The sequence below is a fragment of the Lepidochelys kempii genome, chromosome 15 (genome assembly GCF_965140265.1).
Source record: "Lepidochelys kempii isolate rLepKem1 chromosome 15, rLepKem1.hap2, whole genome shotgun sequence".
NCBI lineage: Eukaryota > Metazoa > Chordata > Testudines > Cheloniidae > Lepidochelys > Lepidochelys kempii.
Window position 1 is genome coordinate 10,696,702 of NC_133270.1, and position 25,633 is coordinate 10,722,334.

At 47.7% G+C, this 25,633-nt stretch overlaps 1 protein-coding gene across 1 annotated transcript in view; it reads right to left on the reverse strand.

Annotated features, from left to right (window-relative positions):
* Positions 1 to 3,841: 3,841 nt before the first annotated feature.
* Positions 3,842 to 25,633, reverse strand: part of PXN (paxillin) — a 62,860-nt gene continuing 41,068 nt past the window's right edge. Inside the window, exons 7-11 of the mRNA XM_073313316.1 lie at positions 12,048 to 12,218; positions 11,525 to 11,698; positions 10,871 to 10,952; positions 9,975 to 10,123; positions 3,842 to 7,698 (exon numbers count right to left, since the gene is read on the reverse strand). Coding sequence (XP_073169417.1) covers positions 7,432 to 7,698; positions 9,975 to 10,123; positions 10,871 to 10,952; positions 11,525 to 11,698; positions 12,048 to 12,218 — 843 coding nt within the window. The 3' untranslated portion in view covers positions 3,842 to 7,431. The remainder of the gene's footprint in view (positions 7,699 to 9,974; positions 10,124 to 10,870; positions 10,953 to 11,524; positions 11,699 to 12,047; positions 12,219 to 25,633) is intronic.

Here is a 25,633-nt window from a genome sequence, read left to right on the forward strand (position 1 = left end):
GTATAGAGTTCTCTGAGGCCTGTGCCCACCTCTGAAGTTTTGTCAATGGGCCCTAGAGGGAGCTGAGAGTCTTCTCCAAAGCTGGAGTGTAAGCCAAACTCCTGCAGGGAAAGGCGAAAACAGGGAGGATCTGGAAATTAAATACAAATGTGGCTGCCTCCACGATCAGGTTTTGTCTCCATGTAAATACCAAGCTGCTCCACGCAGGACAGCGCAGGGGGACTGAAGAGTAAATTCTCACCAAGTCCAAGGTTATTTGGTTCTTGTAGATCCTCTACGTGTTTCTGCAAAATATTCAGAGGCTGGGGCCTGTTCTTAATTCTCAGCCTCAAGCTGATCTTGTATATGTTGCACCTGTGCGTGTTGTGTCTCTAAGTGCCTGGAGCCGGTTGTTACTGGGATTAGATGGGGGTGAGAGAATGTTTGCCAAACGTCGCGTTAGAAATCTCAGTCAAGGCAGTGCTCAGTAGGGGCATTATTTATTGAACTCCATTTTTGTGTTTAGTGTGCAGTATGTAGAGGAAGTCACAACTCGGATTGCAGAAGAAACACCCCTGGACTTATCCTACAATACCTATTGTATTGGACATGCCTTGCCGCAGTTCAGATTCTTTATGTTGTGACGTTCCCCTCTGGTGTTAGCCGGATGGGTGATCTGCTAGGCCACTCCAATCCTTGACTCTGCCTTACCCTGCTCTGCCGTGAGAACCCCCATTCGTGGGTTGTTCACGCACAGCCTCTGGCATGTAAGCTGCTCCCAGCTACTTGCAACCAAATGACACTAGCCAACATCTCCGGTCCCAGACACAACCCTAGGAACCTCCATCTTGCAGTGTCCAGTTATGCCCACTGGATGCTGCAAGCTTATCTAAGTTCATCAATTTAACAAAGAAATTGATATGTACCAGGCTTGTTATCCCAAGGGGAGCCTCTGATACACTTCAAACCAAACACACTGCTTCAGATAGGATAAACAAACAGATTTATTAGTGATTATAAGTCAAAGCATAAGAAGTCAGATTTGGTCAAATGAAATAAAAGCAAAACACATTCTAAGCTGATCTTAACATTTTCAATGTCCTTACAAACTTAGATGCTTCTCACCACAGGCTGGTTGGTTGCCCTTCAGCCAGGCTCTCCCCTTTGATCAGCATTTCAGTCGCTTGGTGGTGTCTGTAGATGTAGGTGGAAGAGAGAGCATGGCAAAATGTCTCTCCCTTTTATCAAGTCCTTTCTTCCCTCTGGGCTTTGCCCCACCCCCCTTCAGAGTCAGGTGAGCATTACCTCATCGCAGTCCCAAACTGCCCAAAGGAAGGGGGTGACTCCCTCCAGGGCGTAACAGATCCTTTTGTTGCTGCCTACGCCAGTGTCCATTGTTCCTGTGAGGCTGGGCTGGGTTTGTCCCATCCATGCCCTGAAAAGGTGTGAACTGCCTCTCTGTTCTTGGAGAGTTTTTGCCTGGGCTTGCTTTAAGCCAGGAGGACACATTTTCAGCCTCAAACTATACACATGAAATTATAACCTATAACCTTATTATAACATTACTGTAACAATTACTATCACATCACTATAACAACCATGCTCAGTGCATCATGAGCCTTCCGAAGACACCCGACATAACAAACTTTGCATTGGATACCACACAATCATTTTATAAAGATGAACATGGTGGGGGTGTAGGGTGTTCCCCCAAGGTACAGAGCGTCACATATGTAAACTAGCTCTAGGCAGATGGCCAGGTTCTGGCAGAATATGGAGGTCAAATCACTCCCAACCCCATTAGCTAGTAGCCCCAGCCTTCAGCACAAATAGCAGGAGAGACAACTAGTAGCCTCTCTCCTCTCTGGAAGACCCACCTAACCTCAATGGCTGATTGATCCACGCCACTCAGCCAGCAGCAGAGAGGGAGGCACACAAGTTCTGGTTCTCTAGCTTGGGGAATTCGGTAAATAGTCAGCATGGTAGTCAATGACACCACCACCACCACCTAGGCAGGACGCTGCACTCCGTGGTCCTGTGTTAATGGGAAGGGAGAATTATGCTGGAAACTGGGGTGCAGCAAGTCAAGAAAGGAGAAAGCGTTAGCGAAAACTACTTAGAATGGTCATTAACCACTGAAAGTCTCTGCCATCTACTTGTTGGCTTGGGGCCAGCGGAATGAGTTGGTAGGTCTGAATCAAGTTCCTAGTCCCCAGCTGTCAACATCACAGGTCACCATATTCCAGCTGGCATAATGGACTAGCCCAGCCTAAGCAGGGAGGCCGAGAACTAAATGGAATGTGGAGACTGAACAATGCTCATGATTTCTGTCCAAAGAGGCTGTTGCTGAGACTCTTAACATGAGGGAGTTTGCAACCATCGCTATGAAATAACCGTCAAATCCTCTCTCCAGCCCTAACCGTCCCACTGTGTTATTGGGGTCAGGAGGAAATGGCAGGCGTGAAAGCAAGAACTGGGGAAGGTGACATTTTAGTCTTTTCCACAAAGTAATTTTTTTTTTGTTTAAAGGAACATATTTTGTTACTCCAAGCCAGGCAAAAAGGAACGAGGTGGGTGGTTTGTGGCCCTGTGTATGTGCTAAACCAAAAACAGCAATTACAGTCAGCTACATGTTTAACCAGGAAAAAAAATCCGGAAAATATTTTGTGCTCGTAACAGGACCAAGTTAATAGTGCTAGGAGAATCCTTAACTGCTTAAATTGTGAATTGAAGTTCTAAGTCGCGGGCTTTAACACTGCATTCCTGTCAACTTTTGGATTTCATACATACATGCGCACAGCACACAAGGGTTTAGGATTAACCAGCTTGAGAGAATTTTAATTAGAATTTCCTGCTGTTGTACTGCCGCCTGCCATCCAGACGCTGCTTGTATGCTGTGGTGCGGGATCTGGGGCTTTTAATAAATCAGTTTAGGACTCAGATCTATAAAGGCCACTTCATTTTCTTCACATGCCCTCTGCTCAGAAATCGGAAATCAGACCAGTTCCTCCACATGCAAACTGGGAGTTAACTCCAGTCTCCATGAAGGGTACAGATTTTTTTCTTGATTAACAGCAGCTTTCTATTGACCTTTTACTACATTATTGTACACAGGACCAGGTTCATGCCCAAAGCCTTGTTTTCATTTGCTTCTTGGTGATCATTCCTTGTGAAGGTCAAAGTCCCAGAGCCAAACCCTATTGTCTTTTTCTTGTGCTACTGGCATTGGCCTGTATAAGTCCCTTTAGACTGTGAGCTCTTTAGGGCAGGGATGACATTTTCTGTTCAGGCATGTGTGGGTTTTTTTTTAATTGTTATTACTGCAAACAGCCTATACATCTGTGGTGTTAGGTGGAATAATCAGTGGCATGATTTCAAGTGCTTCGCACAGAGGTGCATCAGGAAGGTTACTATGCAGTCCAGGGGGTTTAAATGTAGGTTGTGATTTCCAGCTGCTGTCACCATGCAAAGGTTGAGAACGACCTGAGGGTATTAGCACTCTTCATGACCCAGTGTCCGGGCAGTTATTGCATTGCACGAGGGTGTGGCAACACCAGCGTATTGTGCTGAGGCAGGGGGCTGAGAAGGATGAAGAGAGTGTGTCAGGATTCACATCTGCTTATTGCACAAGTGACAGTTTCTGTTTTAGCACCTTCAGTTTTACATCTCTGCCCTGTCCATGCAAGATGTGCACTTTGGCCCTGTCCAGGCTAAGGCAGAAATCGTACTAATAAACATCACCCTCCTCAGCTCTTGCCAGTGTGGCCTTTGGTTTCTCCATGATGAAAGGGAAGAGGAGCGATAGATGACAGATGCTTTGAACCATTTCCACAAGATTAGAAATGACTGGAACCAAGTCAAGTGAAAATAATGGTAAAATTTTATTAGCATAATCACAGGAATTTTAAATGGAAAAAGCAGAGTTAGAAGTTTACAAGGGAAAACAAATGAAATAACTGTCGACCCAGAGGGAAATCCCCCCCCAAGCTATTCGGGGCATGATTTGATTGAGACCCACCTTGTCTGACAGCTCTTTGATTGCACTGCAAGAGTTCATCAGATTAGGAGATCATTGTAAACAGAGCACTAAGGCCTTGAAAGACAGCACTACAGTAACCCCAGCACAAAACCTGTCAAAGCAACAGGTGTATCTAGAGCTTAACTTGCCTCTGAACGGGCAGCAGCAAGGCCTCTGCATGCACAGTCCTTTAGCTCCTCAGAGGTTTTGTACTGTACACACCTGCCTCCTGTGTCCAGTTTAAGCCTGAATAACCCGTCTCAGCCTTCCAAAGGCACATTCTTGCCTAACCCCTCCTAAACCCTCTCCTAACCACTCCTTGGGACATGTCCTCGGACCTGCAACAGTGCTAGTACAACTTGCTGGTCTGCACTTTAGCACCATCAGTATCCGTGAAGTATGCCTGCAAATCACCCAGGGCAATCTTAACACAGCCCTTTCCCCAGTTTGCTCTGTACAGCATCTCAAATGTTCGAGTCTAAACTGTACTTGAAATTAGGAAATGTGAAATGGGTATTTCTGGCCCTCCTACTCGCAGCAGCCATCTCGAGGGAAAGTAACATTTGGAGGCAACAATGAGCATAGGACCTATCCCCAAACCAGTTTAAATCCCAATTTATCAGGAAAGCTCTCAACATTTTGCTAAGGCAGTAATGGTCATGGAGACTATTAAACCATTATTAAAAGGGGATGAAACTGTTTTGCTCTGACATTGGGATACTGTAACAAGATTTTCCACTTCTACAGCACCTTCCCTCCAAGGATCTCAAAGCCCTTCAGAAATATCAGTGAATTAAGCCTCAACACCCCAGTGAGGTAGGTTAAGTATTATCCCCATTTTACAGGTAAGGAAACTGAGGCACAGGTTATAAACTCACTCAGTATCACACAGAAATGCAATGGCAGAGCCACTCCCAATCCTTGCGCATTGGACACAGGACCGTTCTCCCAACCAGCAGAGTCAGAACAAGTGTCAGTTTCAGCAGGAAGCTCAGAAATCCCAGTTTTAAATCAAACTAATTTCAAATCCAAAGTGACAGTTTAGACAGTTTCTTGCCTTGTGAACTTTCCAAAAGCTGTGCTCAGTCCAGCTAGAGTAGCTTTTTGTTTTACCACTTGTTCCACAAAACCCTGCTTTCACAACCACAGCCTGAGGCTCATTTGTCTGGGAAACCAGTGAAAAACAGTTCCACTTATTCAAGTGGGGTATTGAAGCATCGAGACAAGGTTATTTAAAATAGTAAGCTAGGATCCCTCTGTTAAAGTGAGGGTTTGTTTCTTACACAGTTAATCCCAGAACTCCCTATGCCTTTTCCATGTTGAACACTGTAACCACCCTAATGTTGCACGCCTTAATAATCAAAGGTCTATAATATTCTAGAGTCATATTTTCAAACCCACTTCTCACTGCACCACTTTGGCCATTAGTGTAGAACACTGTAGGGTTGTTTCTAACACACAATCCTTTGCCCTTCTACAGCACCCTGCTTCTGAAGGCCTTTGACAAATATGAACCAAACCTCAAAATCCTACAAGGCGGGAATACTACCCCATTTTGCAGATGGGGAAACTGAGGCACAGAGTGGTTAAGTGACTGGCCCAAGGTTACACAGCAAGTCCGTGGCAGAATCAGGAACAGATTCCAGGTCTCCTGACTCCCACCCCTTTTCTTTAGCCCCAGGACAATCCTTCCCACCTACGGGGAGGACTCACCTTCCCGAGTTAACCCTCTGCTCTAATTTCTGATGGCTGAAGAGGAATAAAACTATGAGGGTGGACTTTGAGTTCTCCATCTTGCAGCGTGTGGCACTGAATTAAGACTCACTTTATTACCCTGGAAGTTGGGCTTTGGGAGAAAGGCAGGTAAGTCAAATACAGCAGTTTACAGGTTACAAAATAAACTTTCCAGGTGATCTGTGAAAATTAAAATAGCTATTCACAGCTCACCTGCTTGTGCTAGAAAAAAAATACAAGTCACGTTCCCTTCCCCTGCAAAACCCAGAGCCCTCCCAACCCCCAATAAAAAGAAAATACTTCAGGTTAATAGTTGGTTAAACCCAAGCATTGAGGTTACAGATACAGTAACCAGCACAACTGGTACACTGCTTAGAACAGCACAGTTTGAGATATAAAAGTAGCTTTCTTAAAATCACATCAAAACCAATTTCTGTATAAGAGGATTAAAAGAAAATTAGTTAGGAATTCAAACCTCAGTGTAGAAATCCACAGTTTTTATCAAAGCATACAGTATTCAGTTCAATAGCAAAACTCCAAGTGTCACACACACCAGATCTCAGGGACTTGTTAGACCAGTAACAGTCAATATAAAAGGTTATTGCTCGAGAGATTCTCGGTAGAACATGTTTATCAAGAGCAAGGAACAGAACAGTATCAAAGAGGAGGGACTGCAGGCCTGCTCAGCAAAGAGCAGAGAGGAAGATGAACAAGGAATATGAAGTCTGTAGCTTTATTTTTTCCTTGCTTTTTAAAAAATCCTAGAGGGGCTTTTCAGGCCCTTTCCTTAGTAAAATGCAGGCCAGACTCACAGCATAAGCTACATTCACTCAGAGGGGAGGGCTGGGCCCTCAAATTTCTCTGCATTTTCTTTTAAAATGAATTGGTGCCAGTCTCCTCCTCTCTCCCCGGAGCAGCAGAATTAGGAGCATTTGCCCTAACCACTCCTGGAGAGCTGGGGGTGTCCTGCACAAAATGGGACACTCCATTCAAGCAGGGAGGGGGTTTTCTTCCACCCCCTCTGCCCCAGCGCGTTGAGGAGGGGGAGAGAATCACAAACTAGAAAAACAGACTAACCCCCGACTCCCCCTTTCCAAAAAATAAGTGGCATCACTTCCCTGTAGTGTTACTGAACTGGAAAGACTCCACTGCAGGGTCTTTCCAGCTTCGGGGGCTGCTGCTGTAATCTTAGTAAATCCTGTGTGTCCCAGGACTCGACCAGGCACAGCCCAGGCAATGCAGAGGTCACAGCATGGCCTTTGCTGTGCAGGAGCAGAGCTACTGCCTGGGTCACACAGCATTTCAATGCCCCAGCGAAGCCGAGGACACTTTTGTTTGGAAGTGTCACATGTTGGCTCAGGGAGAGCTGACTCAAGGCTGGCTTTATCCAGCCCTCTCCTTGAGAAAGGCGTCTCCTCGCTAGAGCCTCAGGCTCCTCTTGGCTGTCAACGATCATACAACACTTTAATGATGGGGCTCAGCATCTCCCCGCTGAAGCACAGCATGGGCATTTCCAGTTTAATGGTCCATCTGGTCTCCCTGGATCCACTGTCTCTCTAGAGCAGCAGTTAGCATCCCACAACCTTCCCCTTTTCCCTCCCCCCCGGCCCTGGTAAGGTTTCTAAATCACAGTAATGCTCAGAGAGACTTGGCTGCCTAGTGAGTGGCAGAAAGATGCCCCGTTCCCAGCTAGGATGAGTCTAGCAGAAGAGTTTGAGGAAGCAGTTCTGACAGTAGGGCTTGTCATTCTGTTCCTTGAAGGTTCCTTTGTTGAGCTGCTTGAGGCAGAAGGCACAGACAAAGTGTTCTGGGTGAAATTTCTTGGCCATGGCAGTGATGCAGCGTCCCGTGATGGGCTTCTGGCAGCCGGAACACAGCGAGCCGCGGCGTTCGTGATAATGCACCTCACAGTAGGGCTGCCCATCATGCTCAAAGAAGCTGCCGTTGATGAACGGCGTGAAACATTCCTGCAGGAGGAGGAAGCAAAAGGGAACAGATTGATATGGCAAGCTGGGGACACAGGCAACTCCACAACCCATGCCTTCGCCTGCCATGCCTAGCTGCCTCCTGCAGGAAGTGGGCAGGGTGAGTCATCTTCATCCAGCAGAAAGGGGAAGGGGGCTGCAGAAGTACTGCTGCAAAGACTGATCGGTGCCCAGCAGAGACAGGGTTACTGAGCGCAAGCAGGGCAGATACAGAAACTGGGAGGGAAAATAAAGCCCTCAACTATAGTTCATGTCCCTTTACTCCAGGCTGGCTTTATTAACACAAAGAAAATCCAAACCCAAGAGCAAAACTACTGAGAACACTTGGTAAGCAACACCAGAGCCTCTCAGGAGGGAAGAGAACACCCCCATCCGCACAGACAGCTGCCACAACAGCAGCTTTTATCACCCCACCCACCCCAGCTCACCCAGGTGATAGTCAGGGAACCCAGGCTCTCCTGGAATTCCTTATGCTCCAGGGCATCAGCATCAGGGGCACCTTTTACCTTGTCACACTGGGCTGGTTTTAATTTCTTTAGCTGTATCTGCCCTGCTTACGCTCATATTAATGAAAAAGAAGGTGACAGCCAGCTGTTTTTTTAATTACCCATATAGAATGCCAGATATTATGCATATTCCCTGGGTACAGCACCCTCCTTCTCCATGCATCCCCAAACTATGCACATACAAGAGTCACTTCACCACTGAAATACAGTGGCAGGCGGAGGGTGACAGCCCCTGGAGAAATGTGGAGGGGGGAGAAATTTTGGCTAAGGACCCTAGGGACAAGTCCATACCCTTACAAAAGTGATACTGGGTCTTTAATGTCTTTGAAGAGAAGCTGTTAGAGACCAATTTTTTAATAGGCACCCATCTCTCCATAATGGTTATCACTGTCTAAGCCCCTCCCAGACATTAATGGATGTACCTTCACTACAGTCATGGGACTTTAGGAGGAATTCCCCCCATTTTACAGATGGGGAAACTGAGGTATACAGCCATTCAGGGACTTGCCCAGGGTCACACGATGAGTCAGCAGCAAAGTCAAGAACAGAAGCCAGATGTCCTGAGTCCTAGTTTTGTACTTGAGCTTCATGACCATCCTTCCTCCCTAGGGGACATGCACATGACTGCATGTGCACTCATGGTTGGACATCTATTTAGTCACAGGCAAATGCAAACTGAGCCCTGCATGCAGGCATCCAGCAGAGTGCAGCCACAGTAAGTGCATATCCATGCATGTTCACACACCGTGAACTGCAAGGAACTCCATTTGCCTGCAGCACTGAAAGGCAGCAGGTCCCTGGGAGCCTGATGCTGAGACTACTGACCCATCCACCTCCATTTGAAAATAAACACTAGAAATTGGCCTTACTTTAACAACAGAAAGACAGAATACGCCCAAAAGTTGCGGGCCCCACGAACAGGCAGCAGCATGAAGAATGCCAAGCAACATCTCCTGAGCAGAAGAAAAGCCTGAACCCAGGTCCAGGCAAGGGCGGAGCTGGTCCGCTGCCTACAAGAGGCTGCTAGAATTTCTATTCACAGGGGCCTTCGAGTGATGGAGTTTCAAACGGACAGCTTCAGCCAACTCCTTTCATGCTGGCTGCTCTGCAGCAGAGGAAAGCAGACTAGGTGTCTGAGCACAAGATTTGAAACAGGAACTTGTGTTCTGACCCTCATTCTGAACTCCGCCTTTCTGCCTCAGTCCTGGTAACACGTGGCTGATATTAATCTTTACAATGCTTCTGGGAGATGGGTAAATATTTGCAAGGCTCTTTGAAGACGTGCTAAGTATTTATTCTGCAGCATTACAGTTCACTATGCAACAGCATATTCAGTTTACAGCTATTTCATTTGTTTCCAAGTTGGTCCAAATAGGTCAGTCTCATTAAGTTTACATTTCCAGAGTGAGCACACGAGGAAGCTCCTCAAATCAGGGTGCTGAGGCGGAGTGCTTAGAAAGCTTAGCTCACTATTACTAAGAAGCCACTGGAAACATTCTGTGCTTCTCAGTGAACTACTGCAGAAACCCATAACTGTGGCTATGGGGGAGGGAATTAAGCCCCTAGGGAATTTAATGGAAACAGGCAGAGAAGCAAGAGGGTGCTTGGTGACTATCACGCTATGTATTTTGTGGGGCTGGCTGTCCTGTGCTGGCACAGATCCCTTGTTCTGATCGAGGTAACCACCAGACACCCACCTACGGGAACTGGGAGAGGGGTCAGGTGACAGTGGGGCAGCACAGGCTCTCTTACCCGACAGACAAAGCACTCAGGGTGCCACAGGGTATTCAAGGCAGAGATGTAATTTTCCAGGATGGCCCGGGCGCAGCCCCCACACTTTGGAGCGAACATGTCGAAGTAATCCTTGCGGCAATAGGCTTTGCCATCCTTCTCATGAAATCCTGCCAAGGACACAAGGGAAAAACAGAGCCAGACAGCATCAGCCTGTGACCTTCATTTGTGGGAACACCTAGCCAGACTCGATGAGGTTAACAGGGTGGCTGGGATCCCCAGTCACAGATCAGTTATCCCCATCCACTAAGTAACGCCACAGTCCCTCTCTACCCTCATACCCCCAGTTTTCTACATTGCTTGCTCTATGACCGTAGTCCCCACACTTTTCATGTCATGCCCCTTCTTATCCCTGTCCACGCCCCACTCCCCAGAGCTGCGGTTGGGAGCGGGGCCACGACTCCTGGAGGGAGGCGTGGACAGGGTAAGGTGGGCGAGGATGGGGCTGGAGCTCCGGCCGGGAGTGGAGTTGCAGCTGGGCCACAGTCGGGGGCCAAGAATCAGGCGGGGCTGGAGCTGAGCCCGGGCGGAGCCAAGCCAGGGCTGGGCCCAGAGTGCAGCCACAGCCGGCCCCGGAGCATAGTACGGGTGGCAGCCAGGGCTGCGGTCGGGTATGGAGCCACAGCCAGGCCAAGTGCCAGAGGACAGGGCCTTAGCTGGGGGCAGAGCGGGTTTGGCGCTTCCTCCCCACCCTCTATGGGGGCTGGACAGGGCCCTGCCACTCCCCCCAAACCTGCCCCACAGTTTGGGGACCAATGCTCTATGAAAAGGACCCATCACAGCCCCTTACGTTGCCTCCATTCCCATCCCTTACTTGCTTCACCAGAGTGGCTTCTCTCTGCACAAACCAATAGTACCTTCAGGTCCAAAGAAAGCTCCACACTGCGCACAAAAGAAGTGTTCTGGGTGCCATGTCCTGTCCAGGGCTGTCACCACTTTCTGTTTGGGAGAAACCACAAACAGTGAGCACTCAAACGCCAGTGCTGAGTGCAGCAAAAATCAAATGTGCTTAAAGAGCTGAGCTAAGCCCCCTCCTTGGGGATTCAATCCCCCCCTTTACCCTAACAAGGTCAGACACACCACTCCTTTCCTCTGGCCCCCCCGGGGGGTGGGGGAAGGGGGCACAGTCCCTTGCAGTACTCGAAACTCGGGAGGAATGCCTCTTACTATGGTATCCCATTGGGAAAAACCTGGAGCTCCTTACTGCAATGACAATAGATCGATCCTAATACTGAGTTCAGTAGAGTTGCAATAGAGGCACATCTATTTCAGTAGAACCTGCCCTCTCATTGCAGGACCTTACAGCAGATGGAGGGAGATAGCTGCACTGGGTCCAATTATTTCCCCTACAGCACTAGGGTGAAGGAAGAATAGGGGTCCCAAAACTACAAGAGAGGAGTTATCAGGGATAGATGGACGTGTGCTTTTCTACTTGACTGTACAGAACCAGACTCCACCGTGCATGGCCAAGAGAGACACTCCTACTGACACGCGCTGGCTCAGGGACTCACATCAAGGATCGGCCCGTTGCAGTAGTAGCAGCGAGGGGAGAAGAGATTATGATAGTCCTTCTCACAGTAGGGCTGACCGTCGCGTTCAAAGAAGTTGCGTGACCCGATTTCCTCCTGACAGTGGGTGCAAACAAAGTGCTCCGGGTGCCAGGTTTTCCCCATGGCTGTGACGACCTGCAGGGAAGATGGAGCGGTTATGGGGGACGACTCTACTTCTTTGCTGTGGCAACTCACGTGACAACACACCAGGCAGAGTTTGGCACTAACTACACGTTCTACTACTCAAGTGAGCCCTGGACTGGGGTAGCATGAAAACTGAATTACCTATCATCTCAGGAGAGGGCAGTCCCTCAAGGGCAGGGTAGAGGTCACTGGAGGAGCTTACAGCGTACCTGGCCAGTGGATAAATAGAGTACTTCAGTTTCTTCAGCATCGCCAGTCCCTTCAGCCTCATGATACAGCCCTCCCAGTTACTCCTTGCTGTAGCCCAAGGCTTAGCAACAAGATGGTGCCTTAGACTTACCTGACCAGCAATTGGTTTCTTGCAGGCTCCACAAACACCTTTGGCAACAGTAGCTACTCCCAGTTTGTTCAGGTCAGACTGGAGGCTTCCCAACATACTGTCCAACTGGCTGCCAGGTTTTGGAGGTGCAGACGGAGGGGAGCTGCCCCCAGCTTTCCCCTGGGCCATGAACTGCAAAGAAAAAACCCAGAGACTGTAAGACAAGCACTGTACAGCTCCTCAGGGATTTCTGCAGTCTCTGAACATAAGAACAGCCATACTGAGTCAGACCAAAGGTCCATCTAGCCCAGTATCCTGTCTTCCGACAGTGGCCAATGCCAGGTGCCCCAGAGGGAATGAACAGAACAGGTAGTCATCAAATGATCCAACCCTCTGCCCACAGCTCTTCAGCTGTCCTGCATATGGACAGACCAGAACTTGCTCTGGAGAGGCTAATGTGTCTACAGAAGGCAGTGAGAATCAGGACGAGGGGCAGAGATGCACCCTTGTTACAATGGGGTTGTGACAAAAGTGTGGCTTACCCAGAGACCCCAGGAGCTAGAACATCAGAGTGTGGAGGGGTGGAGATTTGGCCTCCTTACCCTCCCAATAAAGCAGAGATTACTAGAAGGCCACAAGAATTTTTTTCAATAGAGCCTCCACGGAGATCTTCCCTCTACCTCATAGGTTCCTGGCTGGCTTACAAAGGCAGAGACATGCTCTCTGAGTGGTTCCCAAACTGTCTCCCCTTCCCTGTCACACACAGTTGTTGCTGTCTCTCCAGTCTCTCCTCTCCTCTACAGTCTCCTTCTCACCCTCCCACACTTCTTGTCTGTTCTTTTCAGGGTATTTCCCCCCTTTTCCTTTGGCATAGTTTTGCTCTCTCTTCTGTGCCCTTTTGGATAGCTCTGACCCCACTCCCCAGATTCACTAAAGGCTGCAATGGAAGAAGTGAGGGAAGGTGGGGAGCATTCAAAGAATCACCTGTCGCTTTACCTGCAGATGTGGCAGCACATCAGTAGTGCATGGGGAGGAGGTGGTAGGCCAGCAAACACTGCACGATCCACATGAGAGATTTACAGGAGGGAATGTGGAGAGGGGATAAGAAAGGTCTTTGGAAGCCCACTTTGGGAATCACCTCAATGAATACTTTACTTTGAACCCTGTTTTCCGCTGGGGGTGGTTGGGGGGTGCGGGGGAGAAAACAGATCTATTTTCTTTAGTATTCTAACCTCAAGAGGAAGTAGGGAAGAGGAGAGAGGAAGTGTGCAGGACTTTGCTCTTTATGTTTGGATACTCATCTCCATGTGACTCAGAGTTCACGTCCTGTTACACAGTAAAGCGTAGGTTATTTTACTTGACCCTGCAGCGCAATGGTGGTGGTCAGGTTTAGAGATCTCCACTGAGCCGTTTCCTGAAGGGACCTTTTGGGTGGATTTATTGTAGGACATTATGTCATGTCGCTGTTAAAAGTGAAATGACACGGCCATAACGCTAACAATATTTGTGAAAAAGGTGCAGGGTGGAAGGACTGAAGCAACCTAACATCCCAGCACTTGTACTGTTAGACTACCGTGGAGTGCCAAAGGGAATGGACACATGCTGAAGTGCCCTACAGCCCTGGTTTTACTGAAAGGGCCCCTTCCACTGCACACACAGGGAGTGTCACCCACCCTCCTGTAGCTACTGGCATTAGACACTGTCCATATAAGCTAGTCAAGTACTAACACTGGTTTCCATTTGTTCGTCAGAAGCCGCATACCACATGCATACTTTACCCCATCATGCCTAACCAGCATGCTGGGACTCAAGAGATCAGCAGCACTCAGCTCCTAATGGAACATAAATGCACCTCCTTCCTACTATCCCCCTGACCCCTCTCCTCAGACAGCTGGTTCTAGCAGTCCAGCACCATGAAGCGCACACTGAACATAAAGGCCTCTCTCTAGTCCGTCCAACCCTCAAACTCCTATTCTATGTTGTGATGAACGAGGACATTTTTGTAATATTTCCATGATTCCTATGTGTGTATCAGTTTCTCACCGGGCTTTGCATTGAGTGTAAAGGGAAGGGATGTGGTGTTGACTCAGCAGCCTTGCTGGAAACTAGAGTCAAAACAAGCTGAATGAAGTCTACACATGTGAGTGGAGGATCGGAAGAGACAATGGAACCTCCAATCCCTGGGCCAGTCACACCTAGCGACCAACAGCCAAGAGGATGGAGATTTCCCCCCCACTTCTCTACAGGGAAGCAGAGCAAAGGCCCCGGGATTGTTAGGCAAGCACTGTACAGTCCTCAGGGAATTTCTGCAGTCTCTGCCCATAGCTCTTCAGCTGTCCTATGTGCAGACATACAAAGAGGAAAGATATCAGGTGGCTGTTGTACGAGCTGTTCTCACAGAGAGAGACAGCACACACCCCGCACCTGAAACCAAAGACAACAGGATAGAGACAGAGACAAAATGATTCCACAGCAGCTTGGCTGGCCACACTGAACTGTGTCTTAATCTTTGCTTCTCTGTGCTCACCCCTAACGACTTTCAGATTCTGTACCCCAGCTGACCAATACGCTGTTTTGAAAAGGCTCCCTACCGTCATTAGTACTGGGAACACTGCACTCTGAAGGAGCGAAGGACACACCTCCCACAGGAGTCTGGCTCTGCCGGATTTGCTGCAGGGAGCCATGGAGGGAAACAGGGATTGCTGGTGCCCAAAAGCCCAGTTTCGGAGTCTGTGGAGTCTTGCCCCTGTGGAACTGGATGAGTCCTTGGGGCCCGGCACATGAAAAGGGTCAGCCCAAAAAGACTGGTTACAGGCTGAGACAGAGACCAGACCCTGTGGATCTGATACACAGGCACACAAGCATTTGTCATTTATACCTACAGTGCAAATTCCCCAAGACAGTGTTATGGGGAGGGAACATCTTGCCAGACACAGAGTTTAGGATTCTCCCTCTCTAAACTGCAGGGCAGTCAGGGGCCTGATCCTGAGAGGTGCAGAGTACAGTGAATTGGGGACGTTCAGCACCTCTAAAAATTAGACCAGCGAATCTAGACTGATCATAACTCAAGTGTATAGAAAATGGGGGTGGGTGGACATGTTTATGTATCTAGTAGCTCTTATCTCCTGCCCTTACACCCAGGTTTCTCTGAAGCTGGTTTTTCTCTATCATCAGCACCTTTCCTAGTCTGATCCCTGGAGCACTTCAGAGCCAACCCACAAAAAAGGTAACAATACAAATGTGTGGGTGCCCATATGATGCAACAGAGGGTCACAGGGAGCCACATGCTTCCTCATCCTGGCCAGGGGCCTGTGGCCATTGGACAGGGGGTGCCGAAACCGACAAGAAACAGACAAATGAGAAGAGAAGTGCCACTTGCAGAGAGGATGGCAATGAATGGAATTCATAGTGACACTTCCCTCCCTGCCCCAGGGACCAGCCTGCCTCAGCTAACTTCAGTGCAGCCACTGACATCTCAGGGCAGGACAACATGGACTTGACCTTTACTGGTGGTACAGGTACTGCATTCTTACCAGCCAAGGGATGCAGTTCCTTTTGGAAATATTACACACACACACCCCCAGGGGTACACACCCAATGCCTGCACTTTGTAGAGAAACTCATGAGCACAGCCCCTTTAGGAACACTACGAATGCACACCACACTCGTGTGCTAGAAATGCTCATGCAAAGGCCTTCCAAATTCCTGCCCTAATTTAAAAAGTCTACCACTGCTGTCAGGTTCAGCAACACACCCGTAAACAGCAGACCATGCATAGAAAAAACAACAATCCAGCATTCATAGCCACAGGACCTCTAGGAACAGCTCAGAGGACTGTGCCAGAATCACATCTCTCTTGCCTTAACAGCACACCATGCTGAGAGGGGAAACAGAAAGGGTATCCTGCCTTTTCATGGGTGGGCGGCATGAGGGGTGGCTGAGCAGCAAGTGGATTGGTGTGTTGGACCAGCAGTGGAGTAGGGATCACCTGCAAAGTATGACAACAATTTATGATGCAGAGGAGCTTCCTTGATGGATTGTTGCCTGTGGAGACTGAAGCTGTACTTCACTGGCTTGTGTGTATGAGGGTCACTACCTATAATGGATGGAATCAGGCCTGCTCAGGTACTGAGTCTTCCTACGCTTTTCTAGCAGTATTCTCCCTGGGTTTAGGCAGCAGAACATCCAGAGCAACTATTTATTGCCTCTGCACTACACCCCAAACCCCATAGAATTGCAGCTAAGCAGTGTCCCCATGGATGGGGTTCAGGGGCATGTGGAATCACTGTTCAGCCTCTTCTGGTTCTCAGGCTCTTCCACATTTTTCTCCCCTTCCCTCAGTGCCACACTGTGGAGGGGAGTATTGGGCCCTAACTAATGAACGTGATTCCTTCAGTTCAATGGAGAGAAACAAAGATCATGGTCCATTCCCAATGCCGCATGTATGTGGCCAGCAAACGGACACAGGATCTGTATCGTTCCATGCATGTGCACCTCACACAGCTATAAAGGGACACATCTGATAGAAAATCAGCCATTGGCAGCACTAAACTCATCTTCTGAGCCTAGTACCAGCCTTTACCCAAACAGTCTACCTAAAGAGCCAACAGGCCAGAAGTGCTGGACTCAGGCTTGTAATTGCTCTGTTAAAGGAAGAGCATGAGGAAAAGCATGCCTGCATCGGTGGGAAGAATGGATCTTCATCAGTCTGACAGCCAACAGAAGATAGTGTCTTGGCAGAAGAAGACGCTACCACTGGCTCAGTCAGCATGGCAGGAGGAATCTGGGCTTGGGGAGAATGGAGGAATCTATGATCTTCAGAGGGAGGAGTGCCCACCACAGAGAGTTCCTGGTAGTCATCAGAAGAAGTCTCCCACTGGAACAGAGGCTGGGGAGGCAAGCTGAAGTAGCAGGAGACTGGACTAGAAGCAGCAGCAGAGCGTACATAGGAAGATTGTGGTGGGAATGGAGGAGGGGGTGGAGGGAGTGGAGAGGGAATAGGGTGAGAAGAGGAAGAAGCTTTGGCTGGGAAAATCTTGGCAGCTTCTTTGGGATGCTGGAGTGGGGGAGAAGCTGGCACAGAGACTGTTCTTCTCATGGGCAGGGGGGATTCTGGAGGAATTATAATCTAGAAAGAAAGAAGGGAGAAAGGTGAACAAAACTGGAGACGAACCGAGAAGCACTTCCTGCATCAGAAGGACAGGCAGCATGAAACAGATGGTAACACGGCACTCACTACCTAGCACTTCTATATTTTCCTTTCAAAATAGTCTTCCTTTCACGTCAGAACACAGAGTGCAAGCAGGCCAACCTCACTGCTGTAGCCAAACAGAAATAGAGACCATGGTGCCATTTTCGACAGACCTTCTTTGAGGAAGTGCCAGATTCTCAAGGACAAGGCACCTAGTAACACCTGCCTAGCTATAAGCACTTCAGGGCAAGTTCCTTATCTTGCATCTAAAAACATCATACACCCCTATGTTGCCAAATAAAAGAAAGAAATAAAGTCTGCTTATTGACTGAGCTCCCCACTGTGGAATGAAAATAAACCTCACTTCAATGCCTGACCTTAGACAGCGTTAGACTTCCCATCAGATAATACTGCTCTCCCAAGAGATTGCTTACTCCAATTCCTACATCGCTGGGATTTGGATTTCCTAGCTGATCTGAAAAGGGAACAGTGCTAGGACAGAGGAGTCAGATTCCAAAACTATCCCAGGACTCTCAAGAGACCTGTCACGCCCACCTCCTACTCTACATCTCCATTAGAGACCTTCTGAGCAGAGGGACACCCTAGTGTCTCACACTAGGGGAATACCCTAGTACAGAGTTTGCTCTCTACCTTCTGTACTTGCTGTCCACCATCCTGCTGCTTCCTCTGTGGCCTGGCGGTGACAATGACCCCCTCAGTCAGCCAGTCTTCCTGGCTTTTCCATTCCTCCTCTTCCTGTTTGCTGATGCCCAGTCTGTCTTGCAGCTCTTCAATCAAGCGATCCTGCGACACAGTCTTGTGAAATATGACTGGCCCTACCTTCCGCCTCGGTGAGCGCTCACGATACATTGGGTGCACATTTAAGGTCTCTTTTGTCCTCTCAATTACAGATTTTATCTGAATGACAAGGTGACAGTTTCAGCATGAAAAGAGCTATGCAACACCAAGCCCCAAGATGCAGCAGCACAAACCCAAACTATTAGTGACAACTGTGAGCAGGAAGAGTGATGGTATTTACTGCACAGTGCCAAAGTTCCTCTTGGCAGAGCCCAGAGCAGTGACTCAGTGCAAGGAAAATCCCAGCCAGGCCGGTCATAGCAGCCAAAAAGAACTCCGGCAACAAAATGAAGAGAGATTAACCAGCACAAAGCCATGATTTGAGGTACAAGGTCACAGTTCAACAAGATCACCCCATTACGTGTTATGGTTTCCCTAACACCACAGTGATCCATGTCAGCCTCTTTTTCACCCTTCCCCTGCACAGTTCTGGGGTAAATAAAATTGCCCAGCACAGAGGATTCTGGGATGCAACAGCATTTCTAGTGCTGGAAGGACCCTAGGGGCTCCCGTGTCAATACCTTAACAGGCTCAGATCTAAGCCAGCAGGGAAGAGGAGTTGCCATCCCAAGTCTGGGCAGTCATTAGCAAATCGCTCCATCACTGTGGAACAGCACTTTGCTCTTCAGAGACCTCTGTGGATCATGCACTTGCCCCATTCTAGCTATGAGACAGCCTGCAGATTATGGTTGCTATTCATGTTCTATGCTGCACAAGCAGCCAATCACTGATCCACATGCAAAAGGTACCACAAAACTGCTGCTAGAGTAGAGGGTCTCAGACCTGTGCGCCATGCAGCTGTCATTACAGCGACTCCAAGCACTCCAGAACAGCATGCCGTTAGTCTGGAGTAAGCTATCAGACTGCTCCGGAAGAGCCCAAATATGCATTCACACCATGCACAGGCAGCTGGCTAGGACCTGCCCACTCCTGCATTCACTCAATGCCTGCCTGGCCTGATGCAGAAATCCGCTCAATAGGTGGCTTGGAGACAGACAGCAGATCCGATTCATCTTTCCAAACATTTTCAGCTGTTTCTGGAGTGACTGTTGAGCTTCTGACTTGCTCTCTTTCCCAGTCTTCTCCTGGCTTGCTCTTAGCAGGGCCACCTTTCCTAGGAGTTCTCTCTCTGCTCTGCCTCTTTTTAGCCATATCAGGAGAGTCATCTGTCCTGCTTTCATGCTCAATTTCAGCATCCTGCTTCTGTCCTTGTTCTGCTCCAAGACCTAACTGGCCTTTAGTGTCTGGGAAGACATCCCACCGGTCCACAGCCACAATAGCAGGTTCACATGCTGACTGCAAGACATGGTCATTCTCAGAATATAGCTCTGGTATAAGTTCAGATAGCTCCAGAGCCCACAACTGATCTAAAGCTGCTTCCATTTTTCCATCCTTCTGGGAAGGAAAGGCTGAATTATCCCTGAAAATTGCCTGCTGCGCTGACTCCTTGGGTGTCTGCATCTTCACTTGGGTGGTTATGCTCGGGCTAGAAACAGGAACAGTTGTGAGCTTGGTCTCAGTTCTATGCTTCTTTTCAGTGACTTTTGCCTCATCAAGCCCCTGACTGTGGGCCTCTGCATTAGAAGGAACAGACAGAGATTCCATCTTGGAGGATATCATGGACTGGGACATCTCTCTAGGAGGATCTGACTTTTTGCTCAGCCTGACTGAGCTCAAAGAAAGCATATGATCCCCCAAAGGAGCAGAAATAGCAAAGTCCTCTGGAAGTGATTGACCCATCTGAGCCACAGAGGGGAGCTGCGGAGTGGTGGCAGAACGTCCTGGAATAGCTGCAACTGCAGCGCTGCTGCCTTCTTCAATATGAAGGACTTCCAAGGTGGCAGGTGCCAGCAAGGCCAGTAGGTCCTTGCTGTGGCCTGTCCCATGGTGTTTTGACTGGAGCAGCAGAACTGTACCGGGAGGAGTGTCGATTGAGTCTGGATTTGTGGGGCTGGAAAGCAGCTCCAGGGAGGGTTCAGAAATCAGTGACATAGTGGAAATAGCCTGTAAAAACGAGACAGAAAAAAGAGGAACAGAGAGGGGGAAAAGATAGAGACAGAGGTGAGGAAAGGAAAAGAACAAGGCACAACATGGCAGAACAATCAAAACCTGCAAACCACTGAGCCCTCCTGACATAAAGCCATCAAGGTAGCCAGGATGGACAAGTGGGAAGTCAGAGTGTGGAATGTGAACACACAGTTGTGCCCCTTCTCAAAGGAGGGTGCTGGGAATGAGGAAAGATCATGCAGCCATTGAGTACTTTTTCTTAGGCTCTTCAAAGCTGCAGTAATTCTTTCTCCTGTAAATGGGGCTGGTGCATCTGTCCCCAGAGCCCAGCCCATTAGATCAAGAGTGCCTAGACCAAGACTGAGAGTCACATTAGCAATGTTCTCCAAGTCAGACACTCGCATTAATTTGCATAGAAATTTACACACTTTTTGAAGAAACAAACCATGAAGCATGTAAGCCATAATATTTGCCTCCCTGATACACTAGCCTCAGGGCATTCACAGCAAGAGGTGTACATGACTCAGGCTCTGGCCTGCTAAAATCACAAGGCTCTCCTCCGGATCGAATACATCATGAATCAGAGGGAAGCATTCTAGGACTTCACAGGCTGTCCTTCGGGAGCCCTGTATTAACTCTCTTCTTCCTTTAGGACTATAACAGGGTTTACAAGAGAACTGGATAAATTCATGGAGGTTAAGGCCATTAATGGCTGTTAGCCAGGATGGGTAAGGAATGGTGTCCCTAGCCTCTGTTTGTCAGAGGGTGGAGATGGATGGCAGGAGAGAGATCACTTGATCATTACCTGTTAGGTTCACTCCCTCTGGGGCACCTGGCAATGGCCACTGTTGGTAGACAGGATACTGGGCTGGATGGACCTTTGGTCTGACCCAGTATGGCCATTCTTATGTTCTTCCTCACCCATCCCACTTTTCTTGCCCCTTTCATATTTGGGCAAGAGAAGTATAAATTTTGTTCCAAAACATGCTCTGAAATGGTCAGTGGCAGGTACTCTGTTTTTAGTTCTCCACTGCTTATATTTTAAACCTGACAGATCATGGCTCTGATCCTGTCCACTATGTCAGCTCCTACGTGACAAACAGGAATTCTTTTCCTTAATGGAGTAGAAATTAGCGTGGCTTATTTTGTGCACTCCCAAACCAGCCACTGTGGCCTACTAAGTGACTGGAGTGTCTATGCAATCACAGAACTTGTCTGAGATGTCAGGCTGCCGAGCTAAGCAGGACTGGGCTTGGTAAGCATCTGAATGGGAGACCTCTCTAGGAAAACCCAAAGGGCAGCAGAAAGCGATGCTAGTGATTTATTACAGAGCACTCTTCCCTCTGAGCTATAGTTTGTAAGCACAGAGAGGCTCTGGCAGTAAAAGGTGCTATATTAAAGTGTATTTATTATTAGAAAACTCCCTGTGTGTTTACACTATTTGTTCTCCGTTACACACCAACTGCCCTCTGAAGCATAGATGTCATGGTTAAGGTGTTCCTATTTTTACCTGAGTTTGGGACAAAGTTTTCAAGCTTTCTAAAATCTAGTCATTTTCAATAAGGCAGCTTATTTTGCTCTAGAAATCATTTTTCCAACACGTTAAAAATATTAAAACAAGATGAGAGCAGCAGTGAACGTATAAAGAGCTGCACTACAATGGGAGGCTGGTTAATGCAGACACCAAGTCACATAGCAAGGAGGAATCACATGTCACAAATATGCAAAAGGTGCAAAACTTGTGCATTCAGTAACCTCAGTGCCAGCTGACTGATAAGCGGAACAACACTATCAAGTGAATTCTGTAAGTGAACAAAATAAGCAACTCATTAAGGTTAATGCATCAGCCTGCAATAGCACCTTTTACTCTATGGCTTGAGAAAAACTGAACTAAAAGCAAACAAAAAATCCCACACCACCCACCCACATGCTGTAATTTCTGTCTGGACTTTGTCCTCCTGGCTTTAAATTAATCTTCTTTCCTAGCATGTTTGCCTTATTCCTCTCTGCCTCTCTCATACACGCATGGGACTGGAGCTCAGAAGTAAGGTCAGCCTTTCATCTTTAACAGTTACAAAGTACTCTGCAGAGCAGGGCATCAACAACATTTGACATGCAAAGACCTGCTGCTCCCTGCCTCTATTCATGGTACCAGCAAAGCGAACTAGGCCAGAGACATTGTCAACTCAACTGAGCTAGCACATGGGAGCAGAATTGAGGGGTGAAAATCAAAAAGGACTTAGAGGGAAGTGTGAAACAATTGGGAGGTGAGAGGAAAGGGAAAGTAACTGCTGGGAGCAGGTAGTAATGTCAACAGAGGAGGCTGACAAGAAATAGACAAGTTGCCAAGAGACGAGGTTTAGGAACACACTGATAAATTAAACAATAAAGTCCCCAGGACCAGATAATATTCACCTGAAAGCTCTGAAGGAACTTCAATATGAAATGGCAGAACTACTAACTGTGGTTTACAATCTACTACTTAAATCAGCCTCTGTACCACATGACTGGTGGATAGCTAATGTGACAGCAATTTTTTTTAAAAGGCTCTGGGGTGATTCTGCCCATTAACTGGCTGAGAAGCCTAACTTCAGTACCAGGCAAATTGGTTGAAACTACAGTAAAAAACAATCATCAGACACATAGATGAATACAATATGTAGGGGAAAAGTCAACACAGCTTTGGTAAAGGGAAATCATGCCTCACCAATCTATTAGAATTCTTTGAGGGGGTCAACAAACATGTGGAAAAGGGTGATCCAGTGGATACACTGCACTTGGACTTCCAGTAAACCTTTGACAAGGTTCCTCAGCAACCTCTAAAGTAAAATAAGGAGTCATAGGATAAGAGGGAAGGTCCTCTCATGGATCAGTCACCGGTTAAAAGACAGGAAACAAAGGATAGGAATAAATGGTCAGTTTTCACATTGGAGAGAGGTAAACAGCAGGGTCTCCCAAGGATGTGTACTGGGACCAGTGCTGTTCAACATATTCATAAATGGATATGGAAAAAGGGATAAACAGTGAGATGGCAAAGTTTGCAGACGATATAAAAATTACTCAAGGTAGTTAAGTCCAAAGCAGACTGCAGAGAGTTACAAAGGGATCTCACAAAACTGGGTGATTGGCCAACAAAACGGCAGATGAAATTCAGTGTTGATAAATGCAAAGTAATGCATACTGGAAAACATAATCCCAACTATACAGACAAAATGATGGGGTCTAAATTAGCTGTTACCACTCAAGAAAGAGATACTGGAGTCATCATGGATAGTTCTCTGAATACATCTGCTCAATATGCAACGAAAGTCAAAAAAGCGAATAGACTGTTAGGAACCATTAGGAAAGGGATAGATAATAAGACAGAAAATATCATAAAGCCATGGTACGCCCACACCTTGAATATTGCATGCAGTTCTAGTCACCTCATCTCAAAAAAAGAGATATCAGAATTGGAAAAAGTACAGAGAAGGGCCACAAAAATGACGAGGGGTATGGAACAGCTCCCATATAGGAGAGAGCCATATGAGGAGAGATTAAAAAGACTGGGACTCATCAGTTTGGAAAAGAAACAACTGAGGGATATGACAGAGGTCTATAAAATCATGAATGGTGTGGAAAAAGTGAATCAGGCAGTGTTCTTTACCCTTGTACATAACACACGAACCAAGTACCTCCCAATGAAATTAACAGTCAGCAGGTTTAACACACACATAAGGAAGTACTTCTTCACCCAACACACAGTCAACCTGTGGAACTTGTTGCCAGGGAATGTTGTGAAGGCCAAAAGCATAACTGGGTTCAAAACAGATAAGTTCATGGAGGATAGGTCCATCAATGGCTATTAGCCAAAATGGTCAAGGACGCAACCCCATGCTCTTGGTGTGTCTAAACTTCTGACTGCTAGGAGTTGGGACTGGATGACAGTGGATGGATCACTCAATAAATTGCCATGTTCTGTTCATTCCTTCTGAAGCATTTGGCACCAGCCACTGTAGGGAGACAGGATACTGGACTAGATGAACCATTGGTCTAGCCCAGTATGGCCATTCTCATAATGGAAGTAAAGTGAAATAGATATGGAGATGTTTATGCATTCTCGACACCACAGGAGTACCTTTAAGGTTCAGATACAGAGTTAGGCACGTCAGCATCTCACAGAAATGTAATTGCATACAGTAACTCCTCACTTAACATTGTCCCGGTTAACGTTGTTTCCTTGTTACATCACTGATCTATTAGGGAACATGCTCATTTAAAGTTGCACAATGCTCCCTTATAACGTTGTTTGGCAGCTGCCTGCTTTGTCCACTGCTTGCAGAAAGAGCAGCCCGTTGGAGCGAGCTGGTGGGGGCTTGCAACCAAGGTGCGCCGGCAGCCCCCCTAAGTTCCCTGTGCGGCAGCCACCCAGCAGGCTATCAATTGCCAGCAGTTCAGCTGTCCCTCCCCCCACTGCCATGTGCTGCTCCTGCCCTCTGCCTCGGAGCTTCTCCCTTGTGCCTCCTGCTTGCTGTGCAGGGGGGTGGGAAAGGTGGGTGCTGATGTCAGGGTGTCCCCCTCCCCCGCTCCTGTACCCCATCACCACAGAGCGCTGGGCAGGGGGGAAGGGGGAGGACAGGGCTCTGGATGGAGGGAGTTTGCTGGCAGCAGCTGCTGTTTCAATTCGCTGATCGACTTCAATATACTTAAGAGTGGGGTCAGCGTACTTAAAGGGGCAATACGTTTGTCTCTCACACACACATGAACTCACAGTGTGTGTCTGTGTCTCTCATACACATTCTCCCCCCACAGCACTTTGGAAAGTGGAGGGAGTGGTGCGCTCCAGCAGAATAGCATGGGTTCGTCATCACATTCAGTTTCTGCAGGGAATGTTTGCAGCTACCACCATGCATCTATTGTGTCTCCTCCCTCCATTTGTGCTGCCTGGTAGAATGTAAGGCTACATTAACAACATGTTAACCCTTGAGGGCTCAACTGAGTGCTAATTCATCATTTAGCAGCAAGGCCTTCCCTGGGAAATATCCCACCCTCTTATTCCATCACCTCAACCAAGCTTCACAGTCATCACTGCTGTGTACAATATTAAATTGTTTGTTTAAAACTTTGTGTGTGTATGTATTTCTATATTGTCTGGCGAAAAAAATTTCCCTAGAACCTAACCCCCCCCCATTTTCACTAATTCTTATGGGGAAATTGGATTCGCTTAACATCATTTCGCTTAAAGTAGCACTTTTCACAAACATAACTGCCATGTTAAGCGAGGAGTTATTGTATTTATTAAACGAAAATTATTTTTACAAATAAACAACCTGTCCCTAACCCTTGCTGTCGAGGGTAACTTCAGAAACCCAAATGCATGGGCCCAAATTTCCTGGTTTGCGCCTTGGGCTCAGCTATCAATACAGCTAGGAAACAAGCAAGGGGGACAAGAGTATTCTGAGACTCTAACGGCCCTGCCAAACACTACCCATCCTGCCAAGCAGCTTTTACTAGTGCTCTGATATTTAGTCTCACAGCCTTTCCAATGACTGTAAGACAGGCAAGCTTACAG